The sequence below is a fragment of the Acanthopagrus latus genome, chromosome 8 (genome assembly GCF_904848185.1).
Source record: "Acanthopagrus latus isolate v.2019 chromosome 8, fAcaLat1.1, whole genome shotgun sequence".
In the NCBI taxonomy this organism is placed as follows: Eukaryota; Metazoa; Chordata; class Actinopteri; order Spariformes; family Sparidae; genus Acanthopagrus; species Acanthopagrus latus.
In genome coordinates this window covers 9327216-9349921 of record NC_051046.1, presented here as the reverse complement: position 1 = coordinate 9349921, position 22706 = coordinate 9327216, and the positions used below count along the sequence as shown (strand labels likewise).

Genomic DNA, 22706 nt, shown 5'->3' with positions numbered 1-22706 from the left:
ATCTGTTTTGAGTATAAATTCAAAGGTGGTCAATTCTTACATATTGCACCTATAAATCAAATTTAATTAATGAATTAATTGTTTAGTCTATGAGGGGCGAGTGAACCTAGTAAATACTAGGGGTGTAACGATACATCGATCAGGATCAATATATCAATTCAACGATCAACAATCCAATAGCATCCATGCAAAGTGAAAACATTGTTAGGATACGCCTTTATTTTGAAATTCCCATTGCTCCTGTCTGTTTATTTGCAACTCCTTTCTGAAGAGAGCTACTTTTTCATGAAAAAGAACAGATTGTGTTCGATTAAAATGTCTGGAACCACTGATACAATGAGATTTTCAACTAAAGATTTCAGTAATAAAATTGTTAAATCATATTTTAGTTGGTTTTTGTGAGTTGACACAAATGTAACCAATTGTGTTAAACAGGAAATGATGTCATCTCACATCGATCACAGGCCGCTGTAGCATAACAAATCAAATCAACGTCATATTGTGGCAGACTTTGTGAGATTGGCACATATCATATCGCTATCGAAAGATTCAATATGATATCGTATGGTGATGAAAGTAACGATTTACACCTCCAGTTAATCTTGGATCCAAAACATATATCAGACTGTAAAAATCCAATGATATTATGTGTAAATGACATAAAACACAGAAAAGCATCACATTCTCACACATGGAGGCCTGAACAGGTACATGTTTAACGCATTTCCCGATAAACAACTTAAAAGCGATTCGATGATGATCAAAATAGTTGTCTGTCGATTGATTTCATGACGTATTGGGCCCAGCTCCAACTCTAAAATAATCCCCACGCAGCCCTGAGACTCCACAGACAATAATCCCTGCAGATTTATTGTGTGTTGTGGGGGGAGAAACATGATCAGACAAAAAAAAAAAAAAAATCACTTTAAAACTCGCTGTGAAGCCCTGGAACACACGCACACAACGCGTCCCGCAGGACTAGTGGAGTGGTTTCTTTCCTTTTTTTTTCTTTTCAGAGGGAAGCTGAGCAGACTTGCGAAGCTGCTGCACAGCGCCTCTAGGGCCGCGAGCAGGAGGAGGAGGAGGAGGAGGGTGGAGAGGAGCGGAGAGGAGAGCAGTGGAGAGGAGAGGTGGCAGGCGGCGCACAGACAGAGAGCGAGTCATTGTGCGTGAAGGAGCGTGACAGTCCGGAGCGGCAGGAGTTACAAGAGAAGGAAGAAGAAGAAGAAGAAGAAGAAGAAGAAGAAGAAGAAGAAGAAGAAGAGCAGACCTCTTCACCTGCAGCTTCAAACACAAACAAAACCCCGCGACAAGACATGCGATGTGACAGAAGTCCGCGCGCCTGTGCTTCACTTACACCTTCGGGGAGTTCACATGTTCCTGCGCGTCGACGGGGAAGCGATGTTTAGGCGCGGACGGAGCCGGCGCAGCCCCGCGGAGAGTTTGGACGTGTGTTTCGTAGCTTGTCACATGTAAAAGAAAACACAAAATTCTAGAAATAAAAAAAAAAAAAAAAACCCGGGGAGAAACACGCGACGGAGGAGGAGCGCTCCTCGCGCATGTAGCCTTCAGGCGCGGGAGGGAGGAGAGTTACCAGCCAGTGTCTTCATGCGGTCATCCTGCTCTCGTCTGTTTCGGTTTCTCGCAGTGCTGTGTGGGTAACAAAACAAAAAGTGAGCGAGGATGCAGGTGAAGAAGCACCGGGACTCGGACCGGAGCGGCGGGAACATGCTGGAAGGAGACGGCCTCCGGAAAAACTCCTCCTGCTTCTCAAATATCAAGATATTCTTGATATCGGAATGCGCCCTCATGTTGGCACAGGGCACCGTCGGAGCATACCTGGTGAGTGCAACACACGGCAGGCAGGAGTCCGATCTGAGACCTGCTGCAGTCACAGTCACACTTGTGTTTTGGGTTCTGCCGCTCAATGAAACAGAGACACAGAAATGTCAAGTTCAGCCCTTTCAGGACACATTTCATGCTGCTGTTCGTTGTAGTTGTGAGGAAACTGTGTAGCTGATTGTCTGATAATGTGTCTTAAATTATCCTTTAATGCATTTAATCAAAACTGAGTCAAACTTGAAGCTTTAAGCTCTGGTTAGTATTAATAATAACAGTATTATTATGCTCAAGAAGGCTAGTTTCTACCAAAAATGTCATTCAAGGTCAAGGACCCTTCTTCTAGCTTTCTTATCTCCTGCTTTTCCCCCCTAATCTCTCTAACCACTCTCTCACTTTTACTATGGTTCCGCAAGGTTTTAAACAGGACTTATCTTCTTCTAAAACCTCTAAATGTGAGATTTCTGTGATAAGAATACCAAAACACAGTAAACGCCACTCGTGTAGACGCTCTAATATAGACTTTGAGGGACGAAAGCTCCCGGAAGCGCTCCAAAATATTCCTAAAAGCATCCCAGAGGAACTCTTCTCGGCAGCCTCGGGCAGCTCCCCCCCCCCCTTGTGAACTTTTAGTTTCAACATTAGTGATGTTTGTTCTCCAAGAAACACTCAACAATTAATAGACTAAACCCCCTCTGAATGCCTTGGCCATATTTGGAGTGGAACATCTTATCTTCTCTGTGAGTGGACCTGCTGAGCATCAAGCAATCCCGCCAGCGGCCCGAGCATGGCGGTTCAAGCCACCGCGGAGGACACTCTTCCTCTATTATTGTGCATTTCTGATAAAACAGGTTGTGCAGTTGGTTCTGCTATTGTGTGGCACGTTGGTTCAGGACACCTGATCAAACAGCTGGAACAATAAAAACCCAGAGTTTCAGGTGAGGTTTTGGAAGAGAAGCGCACAAACACACGAAGGCTTTTCGGTCGATTTCTGTTGGACAAACGCAACAGAGCTAATTTACATGGAGCTTAATTTACATGGGCAGGACATGGTCGGTGCCAATCTGATGAACTGGTCTTGACCTGCGTGAGCTACTCTGTCCCTGATTGGATGATGGAGCTTAAGAGTGTTTGCTGGCAGCGAAGGGACAAAAGTGAACTATCATGGTCCTCTTGCTTTCTGTGAGCTGCTTACAGAACAAGACACTTAGCAGCGTGCCGGGTTGTCCTGATTTAGCAGCCTGGCCGCAAGTGAACAGACGAGAGACAGACAACCTGCACAGGAACATACCACAGAGGTGCAGATTTGAGTCTGTTCCCTGATTTATTTGGGGTTTTTTCTCAGTTCTCTTAAAGTCATTTTTATATGTTGTTTTTCGGATCAAAACAAAGACGGACCTGATGGACATTTGAAGTTAAAGAGTTAAATTAACTGGCTTACAGGACATTAAGGCCACAACAAATACCATATTAACAATTTTTAACAATTATTTTAAATTAATTTTAACGATTATTTTGATAAATCATTTCATTTATAAATGTCATAAAAAATAGAAGAATCCGAGAAGACATTTAAAGTGTTTTTATTTCTGACTTGAGTCTTTAAACACAGAATTGATCAGTTTACTACGATTTATTACATAATGAAGCAGCAAATCTCCCATTAGAAGCTGGAAACTGAGAAATTTTAGCTTTCCTCCCCTCAGTTTTCACTTGATGACAGGTTTAAATGACTAAGTTATCAAAGTAGTCGTATTATTAGAGGCTTTAACACAACAGATCAATATAATCCCTTATCTACAAACAATACATTGACAAACTGACCATATACTGTCACTTTAAAGCTGTATAGTTTTTAAAATTCATATCAGTTAGTCCAAAGAAAACTGATGCGACTCCTTTGATAATTTGTTTTTTGACTTCCCCAAACAGCAAATTTTTCACTGATTTCTGACATGAAAAAATCTCTATTCGATAGAGTGAATAATCGTTGGTTGGAGTCCGCGTGCTGCCGGATCAAACAGGAAATAATGTTGAGCTGACAAGTGAGAGGTTCACTGATCCCAAATCCATTATGTGATTGATTAGATCAGGTTCAAGTGGTCTCATTTTCAGATGCATTTTGCACCTGTGAATATCCTCCTTTTGACGTACGACTCAATGATTTTTCAAAATATGATGACCGACTCCCACTTCCCTGATGTAATTGCATCCAACTTTAATTGCAGGAGCTGACATCCACATTATTAAGCACTCGGAAGCTCTGTTTGTGACTCCTGTGTTTGCAGCAGCTGAGTGTCGGAGCTCTGCTGGTTACAGTAGCACCTCACTGATGAGCACCAAATCTGCCACTTCAGAGCTCGAGCTGAAAAAGATACCTGAACCTGAACCTGAACTGTGCTCATCCTAGCTCAAATATCAGTATTAATAGCTGCTGTCATACATACTTTTAAAAAAAAAAAAATCAATTTCTTAATTAAATATGAGGAGATGTCAAACCATTCAGTTGTATTTCAAGTTAAAATACAGCTGATGAAATCAAAACCAACGTATGTTATTACTGGTGCATCTGGCCTTGTTCATTACATAATGCACAGGTGTGACCATTAACAGATCACCTGCCTTCAGGTGAATTGAGAAAGTGTAAAAGTTTAATGTTTATGATTAATAAACAGGTAAAAGGAAAAAAGGAAACAGGCAGTTTTTTCAAAATCTGCTGTACTGTATGTGACAAGCTCTCTGACACACGTGCATGAACTGGGAAAAAAAAATGTACTTCGCTCACATGCTCGAAACAGTCTCAAACAGGCCACATCTACACGGCTAATACTGGAGATTTAGCTTCTTTTAGATGCCTATAAAAGAACAATTCAAAATAGCTCCTTGAAACAGCTTATTCAGAGCGGTGAAAGCACCTTTAGCTAACCTTTAGTCAACCTTCAGTAGGTTGCACCCCATAAAACTGAGTGGAAATGTTTCCAAATAGCCACAGCTTCAGCGGCTGTGCCTTTGCAAATAGCCCCATTTCAGCACTTTCACGTCAGTGCTAAAACTTAATGTGCTGAAGTAAATGTCAACATCGAGCTGATAATACTGACTCTGAGTACCTCCTGTAAAATCTGTGGAAGTTGGGATTCTATGTGTTCAGACAAGACTTTGTTTTTTCGGACGTCATGCAGCATGACGTTCTTTGTTTTGTTGCCGTGCAACAGATTAAACATTTCCACCATTTGAGTCAGTGTGGCTGTGACCACTGACCAGTATGCACTCGATTTTTCCTATATAATTTATCCCTAGTATAATCCTCCTGGAAAGCCTGCCTGTTTTAAGTCAGAGTGGACAAAACACGTTGAAAGTGGCTTAACTCATCCAGAGTGTTTCCAGCGCCCGTCATGTCGCTCACTGTGGCCGCCTGTAGCGGGATGGGTGGGTGATTGGATTGGATGATGGCTCCTCTGCTTTGTCCTGCTGTGAGGCTAAAGCCACAGCGTCAGCAGGTTGTTGGGGCTCGGCTAGGCGTCGTCGTCTGAGGACTGGATGAGACCTGAACGCTGCGATCCAGACCCCAGCGAGGTGGAGCCAGCCAGGCGTAAATGCTGCCCGTCCAGTGTGTTCGCATTTGTGAGAAAAGAGCCACCCAAGGGGCAGAGACGTCATGACTCATTGTGAAGTTTTCTCTCCACTCAACTCCACCAAAGGCACTCCGGCATGAACCGCTCCCAACAATCATCCTCCCCGTGCTTTGATCTGGAGTGAAGGAGTCTCTGCAGTAGTGTTGAGAGCAGCTGCAGGAGCGACCTGCTGTCACTTCTGCTTCTTAAAAGTCACAGAGGACAATGTTTTCTCAACTCTAATGACAAGGCAAACCGGCTGTACACTGTTTGTTCTTGTTGACAGTGTTGCCTCGTCGTCTGCTCTGCCTTCTGTGCATTAAATATGGCCTCAGAGGGGAGAGCACAGAACAGAATAGAGGGGAGAGTTGTTAAAAAGGCGAGCGAGCGTGATCAGGTGGCGTTATTAAAAGCAGGTGACAGAACTGAAGCGTTCATGGCCTCTTCTCTGAGAGGTCAGCAAAGCCGCTCCAGCAGGTCACACTGCTTCATGCCACAGAATCAAGTCACAGCTAAAAACTTTAAAGTCTTAAATGTCAATTTCATGGTCATGACTGATTCAGCGCAGGAATTAGAGTGTTGATTGCAGCTGCTCACAGACATACTGGAGGAAACAAAGAAGACCCAGTGTTTAAAATGTCACTGAGGTCAAAGGTGGATGATACATGCTGAATTTAAAGCCAAAGTAAATGTTAAAAGGACATGTTCACCCCGAGAAAGTTGTCCACACAACATTTCTGGAGCTTCACAGCAAAACGACATTGCAGGCTTTTCCTTAATGACTAGATTACATGGAGAGGGGGGGGGGCAAATTCTTCACTGTGCATCTGAAGTGGGTGCAAAAGCTCGACAACATATCAAGGATGTAAATATTATCTCTTCAAATCAATTTGGGGTCTCGGGGCTTCAGGAGATTTGGACAGGGTTGTGTAATTTTTGGTCCCCATCTACTTCTGCTGTGTAGCAGAATGCTGCAACGGTATTTTGCTGTGACACTCCAGACATGTTTTGTGGACTGTGACACTTCACATGACTTTCCGTCAGCACGAGGCTGAGAAGATAATGATTTCTCTTGTTTGGGTGAATTTATCCTTTAAGAACACTGTCGCAGGCAGTCAGCAGTGTTTGATCTAGATCAGAGTTGCAGTGATTGAAATGGAACAAAAATTAGTCACCAGCTATTTTGATAACCGATTCATTGTTTCCATCGTTTTTACAAGTAAAAGTGTCAAACTTGAACCTTTTCAATGTAAGGATTCTCTGCCTGTCTTTGTCATCTATGACAGTAAACAAAGATTCTTTGGGTTTTAGGCTGCTGGCTGGACAAAAGAAGCCATTTGTGGACGTCACTTTGGGATCTGGAAAATTGTGATGATAGCAAAGTGTCTCAGTTAATGTCAGGTTAAAGGTAAAACTCAAGTGCATGGAAAAAAAAAAGAGTACACTTCCACATTTTTCCTTGAAGCGCCATGTTCAAACATAGCTCCATCCACTCCCTAATCAACTGTGTGCATCAGGCTGGCATAATTGAGCATTTGATGGAAAAAATGTTCCAGCGGCGAAAACCGCGAGTCGATTCATCTTTCAGTGAAGTCACTCTGTTCAGACGGGGATGTTTGTGTTGGCAGAGGCCTTTTTTTTTTTTTTATTTATTTCTAGAGCTCAATCAAAACTCTTTAGCGTAGCCATGTGGGAAATGGAAAATTGTGATGCCCTCTCAAGGACAGTTTAAGACAGCTCTGAAAATAGCTTGACAACCGTTTAAATGTGACTCTGTGGTTCACATGGCACAGAGACTGTTCCCACGTTGCTCCGCCTCGCAACAGATTTGTTATAAAGTCTTTAAAAAACAGTGCAAATAAAAATTTAAATGGTAATTAATCTCTGACAACTGCGGTTAACAAACAAAAATCTGATTGGGGCTAAACAACCGTTTTTCGCTGTGTTTGCTTCGGCCGGAAGTTACTGGTCGGCTCGAGCTAGTGTGTGGCTGACAGCTGGTGAGAGAGAGAGAGAGAGAGAGAGAGAGAGAGAGAGGGAGGGAAGCTTGTGATGAGCTGTTCTCACTGAAGACATGGAAGAAAAAAGATGCAGTGCCCAGCTAATCAGAAACAGAGGCCTGTTTCCAGGGAGAAGCCGCAGCCTGTTATTCCAATGGAAACAGCACGGTTGTAATGTCTGATGACGAAAAAAAACACACACTTTCTTCCAAGAGCATGTCCAAAAAATTCAAAACACAGTACAGGCCCCATTTAGTAGTGTGTGAACTGTATCTGGGTACAATATCTGTATAAGGGCACCTGATCTGTGTGTTTAAACCTGGTATTGTTGAGCGTTTCTGCTCTCTCCAAACTGTGATCAGATCTAAATATAGAAATTAGTGGAGCTGGCAGACTTATCGGCAAACCATCGTTCAAGTCAACCATAAATGGGAGTCATGCTTTCACTAGCTTGCTGAAAGGAAAAGAGTTACTTAAAGGAAAATTCAGTCATTGTGTACTTGACACTAGATGGAAAGTTGAAGTTTTAAGTGAAGTTTTAGCGGTAGTCCACAAAACATTTCTCAGAGCTTCACAGCAAAAAGGTGTTGCAGCATTCTCCAAAACAACTGCAGTATGTGGGGACATGTTTCAAAACGCTATAAACTTTTTTCATTGAACTTGTCCTTTAACCTAGCAGGAAGTGGTAGTTCGGTGACTACTGAACATATTTCACAGCTTTTGTTTTTTCTTCCTAAGATTGTGGTCATGCTGTTTCACACTTAGTTGAGATATGCGTGCAATGTGACAGACCACCTTTGTGAGCTGTCTGATGGCAAGACAGTCTGTGTGTATCAGTACCCAGTCATTTGTAAAGGACACAGAGTAAATGCTTATGACACTGTACATATGAATCATGTGATGAATTTTCTTGTTCATTTGGTGGTAGAGTCCCTCGTTTATGGTTTTGTATTTGTATTTTTTATTTTTTTTTTTTGCCTCCTTCAGCATCGTTCCCATGACCCTGGTTTGATTTTGTGTCCCTGTCTTGTTTTCAGGTGAGTGTGCTGACCACCCTGGAGCGGCGATTCAACCTGCAAAGTGCTGACGTAGGAGTGATAGCCAGCAGCTTCGAGATAGGCAACCTGGCACTGATCCTGTTTGTCAGCTACTTTGGGGCCAAAGCACATCGACCCCGTCTGATTGGCTGCGGGGGCATCGTCATGGCGCTTGGCGCCCTTCTATCAGCTCTTCCTGAGTTTCTGACTAAACAGTATGAAATAGGGGATACGTGGAGGACTGACTTAGGTCGGGATGCTTGCTCCAACACCACCACCAACGAGGCGGAGGACAATGTGTGCGCCAACAAGGCCAACACTAACATGATGTACCTGCTGCTGATCGGAGCCCAGGTCCTGCTGGGGATAGGAGCCACGCCGGTGCAGCCCCTGGGGGTGTCCTACATTGATGATCACGTGAAGAAGAAAGACTCTTCACTCTATATAGGTGAGCCATGTTCAGAAAACTGTATGAAACACAATGTTGCCAGTCTGCTTTCTGCCTACTTTGTTGGGGGGAAAAGGTTTCCGAAGACCACAGCTATTGAGAAACATTAGCTGAGTGAAATTACTGTTCAAGAAAAAAAAAAGATGATTATCTCGCTGGAAATTAATAATCTGTGTAGCAGCGCACTGATTTCCCAAGGCAACTAAAACTGGTGCAGCACAAAGTCAACTGTGAACGTGTTTGTTCATCACCTTCAGGTGCAATGTTTGCATAGTTTGAGTCAACACAGTATATATGGTATGTGTGCTCTTCTGCTGCACACCATCTCCCTTTGTTTCCATGCATGGGCCAGTTCACGTGAGCGCCAGGTGAGCAGATCTTGGAGCTTTTTAATCTCCATTACAGCGGTTTCAGTGGCGAAGAGGCCAGATGCGGGTTAAATGTGTCTGCTTCGCTCAATCCTCTCTCAAAGGCAAGATGCTGCTGATGCGGCTCTTTGCGGTTTAAAGGTGCATTCAAAGTGCTTTCTGTGCAAAGTTCTGAACACACAGTGGCTGTTCAGGGATATGTATTTGCTGTGATGTGTATATTTTGCTATTTTGGTACACAGAAAGTAGCTTTACTTTGCCCATTAAGCCATGTAGGGATTTTTTTTACTCATCTTGCTGTTTTCTGTGAATCCGCGCCAGAAATGTTACACCAGTGAGATATGTTACTGTGCTAATACACACAACAGTGTATCCTGCTTAAAGAAGACTGACAGATGTTTGATATTTTGGGAAATACGCATATTTGCTTTCTAGAGAGTTAGATGAGAAGGTTGATACCACTCTTGGCTGTATGCTAAGGCTGGAGCTCGTGGTGAGTTAGCTTAGCTTCGCTCGGGGACCGGCAATAAAGGAGAAAGAGTTAGCTTTGCTCTGTCCAGCACAGTCAATCGTAATCAGTATTGGAAAAAAAAAAAAAAATGATGTGTGAAATTAAGAATTTGCAGTTTTGTGGAGGGCTATGAGCTGATTATGCTAAGCTAACTGGCTTCTGGCGCCTGCTCCATATTTATCATACACACTTGAGAGCGTTATCAACTTTCTGACCTAACTCAAGGTAGTGGAAGCAAATAAGTATGTTTCTCAAATGTCAAAATGTTCCTTTAAGTCAGAGGCTTAGTTTTAAATCTGTTGCTCATGGGAGCAGAGGAGTCGCCCCGCAAACCACAGCCACAGATCCATTTAATAGCATGTTTCCTTGTTTTGACGCGGACCTGCCCGCTGGTTGTCCAGACTGCCACATCAGCCTTTGATGGAGTGGATGAGATGTGTCTGCATAGTGTTTGCTGTTTGTTATCAGTGTGGAGCAGAGACAATGAGGGGCTGAATGGAGCATGAGTTCAGGCTGGCACTCGCCCTCCTCTGATACATTCGCACAGCAGCATGCTGTGTGGCGGCCTTTTGTCACTCAAATACAGATGTGACCTGCGAACAAAGGCAGCAGTGTGCTCTGTAATCTCAAGCCCAAAGCTGGTTTTCTTAATTGCCGTTTGTTGTGTTTATTTGTCCCGAACATGAGCGTGTTTTTTTTTTTACACACACACACACAAAAAAAAAGCACCTCAAGCTTTGTTTGAAACAATGAAGTGGCCGAAAAAAAAAAAAAGTACCACAAAAGGGCTTTGACGTCTTGGCACCGGCGTCATGGCTTGTTTGCGGGAGGGAAGTGGACTGCGATTGATTGAAGTTTGGCAGGCGTGCGTGAGGGGAGATTTGGTTCTGTCCTCCTCTGATAAGCTGCAAGGAGAGCTGGAGGAAAAACAAGCGGTGAGCAGCGAGGAACAATGTGGTATTGAGTCGCGCTCAGCTGATCGTCCTAATCCTTCTGCTGCAGGCGTGTCATGTGCCCCAGCTGCATGAATGGAGTAGATTGTGTGAAATTTCTCTGAGATTTCCTTTCACATACTGATAATGTATTTGGATTATTCATCAGTTTACGTTAACAAGTTCGCATTGTCGTCGCAGTGGCACAAAGTTTTGTCTCGAAGCACAAAGTATTTGCCTAGTTCCTGTAGGTTTTGGAACAGGTTCTGTTGGCCTCCAGTCTTATATTCTAGTTTGGATTCACTGCAAACACACCTGGAAATAAGTCCCGCAACATGTCATTGAGGAGATAAATGTCGCCTCATTGTGGAGAGGATCAATCATCTTCAAATTCGTGTTATTTTGTGTCTGCAAACAGGTTTTTTTTCTCAGAAGCTATGAGGGGGAATTTAGGAGTCTTTTGAAGCAGCCGCTAGAAAGGAAAACACATCTCGAATGTGAGACCAGAAACTTGACACGTGTCTCTCGTAACAGCAGGAGACAGATGTGCCTCATGCACACGTACAGTAAAACCTCCTCTGCTGCAACTGTATGTGATTATCAGTGGGTGTCTGCGTGCTGTTTGGCATGTGTAGACTCTTTCACAGCTTTGAAAGTTGAACCTGCTTCACACACACAACACACACACACACACCCAATTGGAGGACGGGGGTTTCGCCGCTCACTGTAATTCTTTTAATTCACTTTAATTACGTGCTATCACATAATTTAAAGTTCAGCGCGAGGTTAAAAACATCCTGATTAACCCTGATTCACGACACATGACACCAAGTGTATTTTTTTTTCTTTTTTTTTTTCCCCTCTCACCCTGCCTGTCGGTGCACATTTTCGCCGGGTGATGTGTTATTGTTAAAATTAGAGCCTGAGCTAAATGGCCAGGTGAGGAAGGCGCGTGTTCGACGGAGGCGAGTCCCCGGTGTGGCGGTGTGAGGCAGAGCAGAGCTGAGAGCCCTGGAGAAGAGCCATAATTACAGAGCGAGGCAGGAATGCCAACCAGCCAGCAATGAGGTGGGTCTGAGTGGGCCGGGACGCACATGCATACCACACAGGCCTGTGAAAAACAACTCCTCCAGAGGCTCCGACTGCCTGCTCTTACTGTGTATACTGCAGCAGACATGGCTTACTGCTGTTTAAACAGCTGTAAAACAAGTCAAGTCTGCTGTGACTTTGGAGCGAGCATTTTGTCTCTGTCAGGCTGAGATATGATCACCGCCGTTGTTTAGGTTTTATTTGAGTTTTTTATGGACCATGCCGCCAAGTGGTGGACGTTCTTCTTAAAAGGAAACACTTCACCGTCGAATGCCACCACCGTCAGAGTCAAACTTAAACACGCATACTTTATAGGGTGGTGTTGTTTTGGTTTGTTTCCCATGTCTAGACGTAGGCACTCGTCTCTGGCCAAAGGAAATAAATATGATTGGACAGATTGCGTCAACAGGATCTCTGTTCCCACTGCTCCATGACCTTTCACTATCCACTGCTAATTCTGGCTCTTCCCACAGGACCCCTGCTTGCATAAATATACTGTACAGGACACACAGAGAAGGGCTTAGGACTGACGTTGTGTGTCACACAGCACAAACTCCACCCTGGCTGCCGCTACAGGTTTCCCTTTTAAAGAGCCTGGATTTGGTCATTAAACTGTAATGTGCAGTACGTCACGCCTGTGATATACTGTAGGAGGGGACATTAATTAATTCATCAGCATCATGGCTTTTTATGTAGAATCCCACGGATTTGGACATGTAAACGTTGGCTCGTTGCATAATACATATAAGAAATGTATGATCAGATTTAAAAGTGCTGATGGAGGAGAGGCTTAAAGTGCAATTTACCAAAGCGGCTTCATCTACTGCGAGGAGAAAGAAGCCGCAAGTGACAGTCTTGCTGAAGTTGTCGAAAATAAGTTTAAAGTGAACATTTCTTACGGTATGTAGACGTGTACAGTGGCGGACTCGAAGACGTTTGAGGGGCAGGGGTGGCAAAAAATAAAAGGGGCATCACATGTGTGCAGGGGGGCAGCAGCATGCAGAGAGTCAGGATGTATTTATGGTAAAAATGACCTCACCACACTTTCTCCACTGGGAGGGAACCCCATAGGGAACCTTAGTTGTGTTTTATCTATGTTGAGGTCTAATGTTGGCCATCGTAGCAAGATTTGCTAGCATTAAACACAGTGAATTTGCATGTATTTGGTGAAAAACCACAGTTTTATTCGACATGTCACGATATTCAAAATGGTTGACTGACCAACCAACACTGCCGTGCCAACAGATGCAAACAAAACCCCACATCTGTACACAAAGTATTATATTTAATGGTTTCATGACGCACCTCCATCTTTGCATTTTGACTGTCACTGTTTCTCCATCTACGCAACTGAATGTTGACTCTATATGGAGGTGGCTGGATTTCAGTAATTCAATTTGGGGACATCCAGTTAGATGGTCAGTAAATCATTTAAATATCCAATTTCATTATCTCTGAAAAAAGAGAAGACAGACAAACCACACAACAAAAAACTCAGCAGGCACACTGCGATTACAGGAACATTTTAAGATAAGACATTATCACTCCTCAACTATCCTTAAAGGTGGGTTAAGCGATTCTGTGGAAAGATAGTTAATTGTTGGGTCATTAAATGTCTTTCTCCAGAATCCATCTTTACGTAAGGCGGGGCAGTGGTTTGCCTAGTTGCCTCTCAGTAAGAAGTCCCTGTGTTCACATGGCCTTGTTGTTTGCTCTCCCCCGTTCTTGCATGCCGAGCTTGAACAGACGGTTGTGATGATTTTGTTGATTCACTTGACACTTCCTATCTTCTGGTGGGAGAGAATAAGAGTACTGGTCACCTACGTTGGCAAAAAGAAACACAACGCATTAAAACTTAAAACAGGTGGGATCTGTTGCCCGGTATTTATTGCAACAAGAAACATTATTTCACTTGGTGGTCTTTTTTAAAACACTCATGCCCCTAAAAATAGGGACACATTATCCTTGACCAGCAACCAAAAATGGGCACTATCCCTTTAAGAGAGGGATGTCTGGTTGTCTTACACTACACAGAGCATATTCAACCAAATTAGCTTATTTTAAACTGCACAAAGCAGTAACATCACTGCTCTGTCCGTGACTGGCTTTCCACATCCAAGCTTTTTAGCTAATGTCTCCTTCTTTTCTACAAATAAAGACACGTCGATTGCAACATTTTGGCTGCCAAACATCTACTTAGAAGAAGTGTTTAAAGTCAGTTTGGCTTGCTAGTTAGCTCATGAGCTCAGTGAGCATAACCTGCTAATGTCAACAGTGGTTAGTGTAGAGGCTGATTGTTACGCTCCTCACTGTTCAACACCACTGCTAATAAAAAACCTGCCTCTGATTCGTAAACTGTGGTTTGTTTACATTTGGTCTCCGAGCCTCGCCGGCTTAGCTGTCAATCAAACACACACACACACACACACACACACACACACACATCAATCCACCCACTCAGAGTCTTGAATGCTAAGCAGCCTTTCTGAAATGTCCAAAGACCTTTTTTTTTTACTTTTCCTCATTTCGTTATTGAATAAATTAACAGTGAGAAGGATGACTCTGTGCACCGACGGCAGACAGCAGTCGCAGGATGCAGCCGCTCCAACAGCCGAGAGCATGAAGTGCTTCTGAGTTTTACTGGCAAACACCAGCCTTCCGGAGCGTCTGTGGCCGACATGCTCTCTCTCTCTCTCTCTCTCTCTCTCTCTCTCTCTCTCTCTCTCTCTCTCTCACTCTCTCTTTCTCTCTCTCACTAAACTACCAAACTAGGAATGACAGACGAGCTGTGGGGGAACACAAAGGTCCCTTTTTTCCGTTGTGGCCTGAGAAAAGATAACAGCTTCTACCTGGAGAGCAAAAGAAAAATTTGCCTTTCATATCTCCGTGTTATTGCCGCCAACCACTGGTTTGTGTTTTATTTCCGGGCTGTATCTCAGTCTTTCATCGCGGCTACCGTGCGTTATTTCAAACCTACACACTCTGGCAAATTAGCTTGAGATATATTTCATGATCCTGCATTCACTTTCGGCTCTGCGGGGATAAATTTAGTTTCAGGTTTGTTAGGGAAAAAAAACCCGATAGCGGCAGTGCGAAGTGACAAAGGTCCCAGAGGGATCCTCGAGAGACTTGTCAACATTCCTGCTAAAATGCTCTGACTCCAAACAGTTGCTGCAGCAGGGCGTTTATATAAGCTACTTAAACTCAGCGCATGTTAATGTCATCTTGAAGGATTAGATTCTAAATGGGTTTTTCCGTCCCTGCCATAAGCTGCACGCTGAGTTTGCCTAGCAACACAGTTTGTTTTATCTCAAGATGATAAACGGCGTTGTGGCGAGCGTTCATCAGCCAGCCGCTGCTTTCTCTGCGTCCCTGTAATGAACCGTGTGCACCATGTGTGACAGAGCGCTCCCATCGTCTGCCGTGCCGAGAGCTAAATTACCCAGACAGCCTTGGTCCTAGAGAGGGTAATGAATATGAGATTAACTTGTGTCCAACTGGTCAACAGCATGTTGCTGTTGTCTCAAAGCTAATCAGTAATTATCCATAAATAGTATCATTTAAAGGAGTCGGGCAGAAAGTGAGCGAACACGATGCTGAGCCGGAGGAGACCTCACCCTGCACAGCGCTCCTGTTTTTGATAAACAGGAAGTCATTGCGATTGATTTACGACCGCCTCAAGTTAAATTTTCATTGAGTCTGAGCAGAGGAATATCTCTCTGTCCTGTCCTGGTGGAACAAACGGAGCAAAATGTGTTCACTGTTAGTAATTTTAGATTTTTCAGTAGCCGCCGTCCTGTTTGTTTACACATGGTTCTGATATGAATCGGTCTGGGCGGGTGTGTGCGAAGCTATCTGTTCGTGTTAAATGAGCCTCAGAGGGGTGTGGACTTGGCGCGAGGTTGATTTTTAACATTCCCAGATTTGTGCAGTGTGTCAGGCCGTGTAGTAGCCTCACGAGGAGGACTTGTCATCTGGCCGCTTGTCTGAAATGAATCACCTCCCGCACTCAGTCTGCCGTGTTCTGTGGGGTAGTATCGCAGTGACACCACAAGTGTCCCGCTGCATACGCTGCTACGATCTGCACAGTCCTGTCTGTCGGGTGCTCGGCTGGTCAGATCAGATGTAAACATCCCAGAGGTTTCACTTAATCCCCCATTTTGCTTTTTTTGGGCATCTTACACACAAAACAGACGAAAGCAGCTGAACATATGTCAATAGATGAAGCCTCCATGAAGCAAAGACACAGGATATACTGGGGTGGGACAAAATATCTGTACAAAAATCTAATATACACTGGCGCCAAAGAACAGTATTTTTATTTAGACATGGAGGCACTCTAAACGGATTCCCCTGACAGTTTGACATTTACCAGTCGTCACTGTAAACTCCTCTAAACTTAATATATGCAGATTTTAGTGAGCCATAGTATCTTACTTCTAACTCCAGAGCTGTTCTGTCAGTGTGTGTGATTAAAAAGTGACTCAGCTCAGCTTTTTATACATTATGTTCATGTCAGATTCTGTGAAACTGACACCATGATGCAATGGTGCAGTGCAGTTGTGGCCTTCAGTTCTGTGTTGTCACGGCACTGACATTTCTCACTTTTGGTACAATACCTTGAAAAATACTGACATTCAATGCTATTTTCAATCCCTGGGGGAAAACTGGGCAGGACTTTTCAGATTTGTTGTTAGAAGATCAATATAATTAGACTATAACATGACTGTGATATACAACAGAAATACTGTGGTAGACATTAAATTGCAAATGTTTTTTTAAAACATATTTTTTTTCTCTTCAGCTCAGGCCTTTAGCTATAATGTGTGTGTCCCCAAAGTTCAAATTGGGCTGGCAGGACTTGTGTATTGATACTGCACACATTTGTTGAGCAATATCGTGAATCAATCCTTGTAGATACAAACTTGTAGAATTTAAGAAATTTGGCTCTTGCTTCTGAGCTAAGATGGCTAATCTTAGTCTCAAACTCTACACACTGGTCCAACAGATCACTTTTACCGTTCCGCTGATGAACGTCTCTGGCCTGGTGAACCTTTTGTTCCTCAACCGGGCCCTGACAGATCTGAGAAAGTCTGAGTTTGGAAGCCAGTAAATGGGTCAGACCTCTGTAGGAAGTGGATCAGTGTTGGATAAAAGATATGACACCCTGAGGCCGTCTCATCAGAGCCCGCAGAGCCGTATGTTGAATCCTCTTGCTATCGCCATGAGCCACGTTTTTTTTTCCCCCTGTCAGATCGCCATCTGCAACAGTGGAGACGAGGCTCGGCAGCCTGAAAGGTGCTCCGTGTGGCATCCTGCTGCGTCTTGTTTGGGACCTAATCGTGCTTGTGGCACCTTTTTTTTTTCCCCCCCTTCTTCCCATCATGTTTCCCTGTGGCCTCAGTAAACCTCACCAGGCCACCATGCTGCCTTCTCAAGGCAATCTGGGTCAGGCTCTGTCACTGCTGATTAAAAAGGGGATTTTTTTTTTTGTCATCCATTGGGGGGGAGGAGTGTGAGGATAAGAGGTGGGAGGGGACGGATCATAAACACAGCAGCATCAGCAAGCCGTTGCCACAGAAACGGCCAGTTGTTATGCTGTTTTGTTTTTTTTCTTCTACTATTGGATTGAGATGCTCAGTCCTTCCTCCACTTCTGCTGTGGAGGATGCAGCTGTCATTCTGCTCTGCCAGATCTTTAAAACCACAGCTAGTTTGAAAAGAAAAAACAAAAAAAAACCCACACGAATGGGGGAAGCAAGCTGCAGGTCAGCTCCCGTCTTGGACCCGCTCTCCTCGTTTTTCATTCTGGAAAACGAGCCGTGAAGTTAATTTTTCATTCTAAAAAATGAGCAGTTAAGAGTACGACAAGTTCTGCCCTTGGTGAAGGACTTTGCTCAGGAAATAACAGATTCATGCTGCGCTAGTGGCTTTACCACAAATCCCAAGCCTCATTGATTGAGTGGTGTGTAAGTGGTTGCTCTCTGGGCTCCTAGGATTACTCAGAAGCATGTTCAGCACTTAATCCCCATATCACTGATGGCGGAGGGTGAGGGATAACAGTGCCTAATTAAATGGACTCTGATCAATAGGGTGGGCAGTAATTATAATTAACTGTTTGATTCGGTCAACTTTTATTTGCTCGACGTGTAAACAGAGGCGAGTCTGTCCCGGTTTCTGGCTTCACCCTCATCCAGCATGTTCTGCATGTGTAGTGTTTTTTTTTTTTTTTTCATTCTCCGCAGCGCTGTTTGATTTACAGCCTCAAGTTATAAATCAAACTGTTGTCCAGGAAACATTTTTTCTTTTACAAATTAGATCTGTTTGAATAGTTACGTGTCATCTGCTGGTTCTTGGTTTGGTTGTTTTGGATCTGGTTCCATGTCGGCAACAAACCAGGATTCAGTGACTCAACAAGTCTCTTATCCACACATTTTTGGACATTACTCAGCAATTCATATAATGATTATGACAAAATGTTACACCAACGTCTAATAGGCTAAAATGATTGGTGCACAATGACCTCATAACATTCTGCAGATAATGCTTTGGTTGTTATTCAGCGCCACGGCTCTGGAACAGCAACTGCTGGAGCGGAGGCAAACAACCACGAGGCGTTTATTCTAGTTAACTGTCGTCGTTATCTATTGATCAGCTGTAACTAATGGAGTCTGCACTCTGTCCAAGATGGTTTGTTGGACCTAGAAAGCACCACTCTTTAATCCCTAATGAACTCCTCTTCAGAAGTTCAGTAAGGGTGAGAAGAAGAAGAAAACTGATGCATATAATCAAAATATTTTAGGTTTATGAGCTTAAACGTTTGAGTAGTAGGGCTGGGAAATATATTTATATATCGTTGTCCAGATTAGACTAAATACCATTATTACGTGATATTGCATAAGTATTGTATTTTCATGAATTTTCTGAACTTACCACTTACCTGTTCTTGTTTTAATGAATTTAGTGACGTGCTTTTGAGGCAATTTCAAAATAAAGATATCTATCGTGTATAGCCTTAAAATATTGCAATGTTACTTTAAGGTCGTATCGACCAGCCCTACGAAGTTTGGAGGTTGAAAATGGATTCTTTAGTGACTTCATTCTCTTTTAAAACGCCTCTCGCATCTGGCCTTCCCCCATCGATTCTCCTCTTCCTCAGGATGTGACACAATTGGCGCATCGTTATAATTGGTGGCGGACACAGCGCCACGCAATCGTCCTGTTCCTGGTTCTCACATGTTCCTCGAGAAAAGGGGAAGCAAGCTTGTTGGCATCGCTACCTCGATAATTAGGCCACGCCACCTGCTGAAGAAGCTGTAACCAGCTGCTGTCGAAGAGGCCCAAACCTCTCTGTGCTGCTCGTCTTCAATAGAGCAGCTGCGACTCTCCAGCAGAGAGACGTACGCTCTCTGGTCTTGTGCCCTTTTCTCCTCCATGCCTTCATCCTACCACCCGACGGCCCAACAATGGAGCCCATGGGTTCGCTCCAACTCGGCTCCAAGAAAACATCTGACGCAAGATTACAAACAGATCACTGTGACGGGGCAGAACGACAAGGCTTTGGTCTGTTACATTAACTCCTACACGCCGTCTATCAGCCGCGCTCTCCCTCATTCTCCCTCCTCTGCTGACCCGGTGTTCACAGAGCTGGCAGTCTGGCCGACTCCTCTGAGCTTCCAGCGTCACATCAGTCCCCTGTTTGAAAACATGCCCGGTCCTGTTTATGTAATCTTATGGCACAAAAACGGTCATTATTATTGTAACAGCGGTGGAAGCCTCGCATTACTGTGATATTTTAAAAACAACTCTGGCAACGTCAATTCACAGGAACAATTAATTAAAACGGCGATCATTATAGTGATTTGTTTTCGGTCCAAACAAAGGGGATCGTTCCATTAATTAGCATCGTGGATTTTAAATCCGTAGGACATGAAACAAATGGACTTCAGTTAGAGCTAACTAATACTGGTGCCATTTAGGTTAATGAGGGCTTTCACTGCTTCCTGGAATAGTTGGTGAATGATAACACAAGGTTAATTGGACTCAAAGATTAAGTTACTGCATGTCAGGTCAAAGTAGCCTAATGGTATTGACCCACAAGGTGGAACAACGAACCTGCCAGACAAATGTTCACAAGACAGTACTTGTCACATGCTCAGACGTGGTATGTTTACTTTTTCTAGGGCTGCACAATTACTCGAAATAATGGCAAAATTGCGTTATGGCTAAGTGCAATATCCAAGTCACAAGAGGCTGCTGCAGTTTTGGATGGAGGTGCAATGTGTCACAAAAACAGGATTATAGTGAAGCTGCAGAGATGTTATGACCTACAAATTCTTGCTTTCCAGATGTAAGAATAACATGTTTGTTTGGCACAAATCCAATTTAATGTCATCAGCATTGTGACTCTTCATGCAAAAATGATCATTCCCACTTCTGTGCATGATATCGCAACATATGTCAAAATAAACACATTATGTGAATGCACATTTTTACCCCAGAGTAATATAAGTTGAAACAAGCTTGTAATCACATGCTGAAATGTTCTTTTCTCACAATATTGGAAACATTTAAAGAGCTCATTGGAGATGTATCAATATATCAGCTGAACATTGGTATCAGTCGAAATTCGCCTTGTTGGTTGCTATCGACTGACGGCAGATGCGACGACATTCACCAGTGGCAGTGGCCGATGATCAGCTGTTGTCCCACATCAATTTTGCAGTGGCACACTCACGAGTTTCTTGCTGGTGACGTCCCTTGTGTGAAAAAAAAGGTTTTATTGATGGTTTTCTCACAAATTTACAAATCAAATTTGTGCTCTTTTAGTGATAGTAAACTAAGTAAAGCTGATTAAATATAGCATCTTTCACAGAGCACGATCACAAGGGCTGAAGGTCACAAATAAAATTCCATAAAAATACTATTTTATTTAACGATCTACTGTTGTTTATGTTTACTGCGGGTCGATCCAGTTCAAATCACCTAAACTTACTTCGATCAACCTGTTGTACAGTTTTTGAGACACACAGAATTGTTTTCCACAGCACAGACAGTTTGATTCGTCACTGTTGGACAAGCTCAGGCGTTACTAATAACATTAACAATAGCTCTGCTCTCCTGTATTGTGCGTCCTGACAGTGAGCCAGTTGTTCCGGGACCCTGAAACTGAGGCAGCTCAATTTTACACATTTTCCAGCTGTGACTTGTAAACCGTGAAAAACATTTGTTAAACCTTGCTCAGGACAATGTGGGTGCGTGCCGGCTGTTTTTGATTGACATTTCATCTTGACTCTCCTGTCAGCTTTGTTGCACCTTTTAAGGTTGAGACTGATGACAGATTTATTATCATTACTGGGCACCTTTATAATTCCAGCATCAAGCTCCGCCCACCATCAAACTAATAACCGAATACGCCCGTATGAGTGTGCAAGACTTTTAACACGACGGATGATACTGAGGGTTTAAATCCCTTTTGACTGAGTAATGGCTTGTTAAAGAGTAAAGGCCAATCTAAAGGTTAATGTTGAGCAACAACTTTGGCAAACTCAGGCAGATATTTAAGTATATTTTCAGTGATTAGGGTTGAAATAATACCACTCTGCTGTGCTGAGCTTGAAAAGTATAACAGATGAAGTAGTTTAACATCAGACCAGGGGAGGCAGGACCACCTGCATGTTTTCGTGAACCTCTCGTGTCCTTTTTAAAAGTGTTTACACTATATGCGATAGCTGCTTTTTAAACAATCATCCCCAATTTTTAATTTCCCTTGCGTCTGTTTGTTGATATTCATCTGCTTTTCTAATCAACAATGTTTCCTTCCAATATTTATCCGAGAGGAGACCCACCAAGGATGTGAACGCACTCTTACAGACTTTGCTCTTTTTTCCAAAAGTTCAGTACAAAGGCTCTGCTCTGTCTTATATAACACAGGAGGGTCGGATTTCGATCTATTTTTATTATTTTTTAGATTAGAAAAAGCATTTATTTCCATGACAGCGCTTCACTGTTCCAGCTCTGCTGTGTATCTCACTCGATAAAACCTTTATTTCTCTCTCTCTCTCTCTTTCCGTCCTGCTGCAGTGTGTTTTACTTAAGTGATTTTTCTCTGTATTGTCATCCAAACAGTCATGGGATGTGGCAGCTCAGTCGTCGCAGCCCCTGAATTATAAAACAGGACAGAGATCTGTCGGGCACAGCAGATCCTCAGTTGGCATTTGCTGTTTGTTTTTTTCCTACCTCTGATACAAAACAGTTGGTACAAATATAATAAAAAACAAAGTAAGTTAGAAGAAGGAACAGCAGGACTAGAATAACTGGATTATTATCTGTGAAATACAAAGAAATAAAAGTCCAAGGTAACTTTTAAAATGCCTCGTTTAGTCTGACTATCAGTCTCAACCCAAAGATTTTAAATTAACACTGAGAAAAGTAGCAAATCCTCATATTTAACTAGCTGGAATCAGAAAATGATAGAAATATTTGCTTGATTATTTTCTGTATATAGATTCAGTTAATAACTTAAAAGGTTAATCGTGTTTCAGCTCTGATAAACAGATGTTGTCCTTCTGTGTTTAAATGTACTACTTAAACTAACTAATATACATTTGTTGTTTTGGGGTTTTTTTTGTTTTGTTTTAATCCATGAAGGTTCAGAAAATATGAGACAAGCTTAAGAATCAAAATGTTCTGATGTGTCTGAAAGGATTACATATTTATGCTGTAAATGTTAACTTCAGGTGGCATTTCCCAAATCATTTGTACTCATAACAAGACTCGTGTATCGGACATCAGGAAGTGAAACAGTGGAAGTGGAAGTCCTGGCTGTTTGTTTTGTTTAATTAAAGACGATGATGTGGTAAAACACGTCTC

General features: G+C 43.0%; 1 protein-coding gene across 1 annotated transcript in view; it reads left to right on the top strand.

Annotated features, from left to right (window-relative positions):
* Positions 1–1683: 1683 nt before the first annotated feature.
* Positions 1684–22706, top strand: part of slco3a1 (solute carrier organic anion transporter family, member 3A1) — a 38837-nt gene continuing 17814 nt past the window's right edge. The window contains exons 1-2 of the mRNA XM_037108163.1: positions 1684–1842; positions 8488–8935. Of these exons, the coding sequence (XP_036964058.1) occupies positions 1684–1842; positions 8488–8935 (607 nt within the window). The remainder of the gene's footprint in view (positions 1843–8487; positions 8936–22706) is intronic.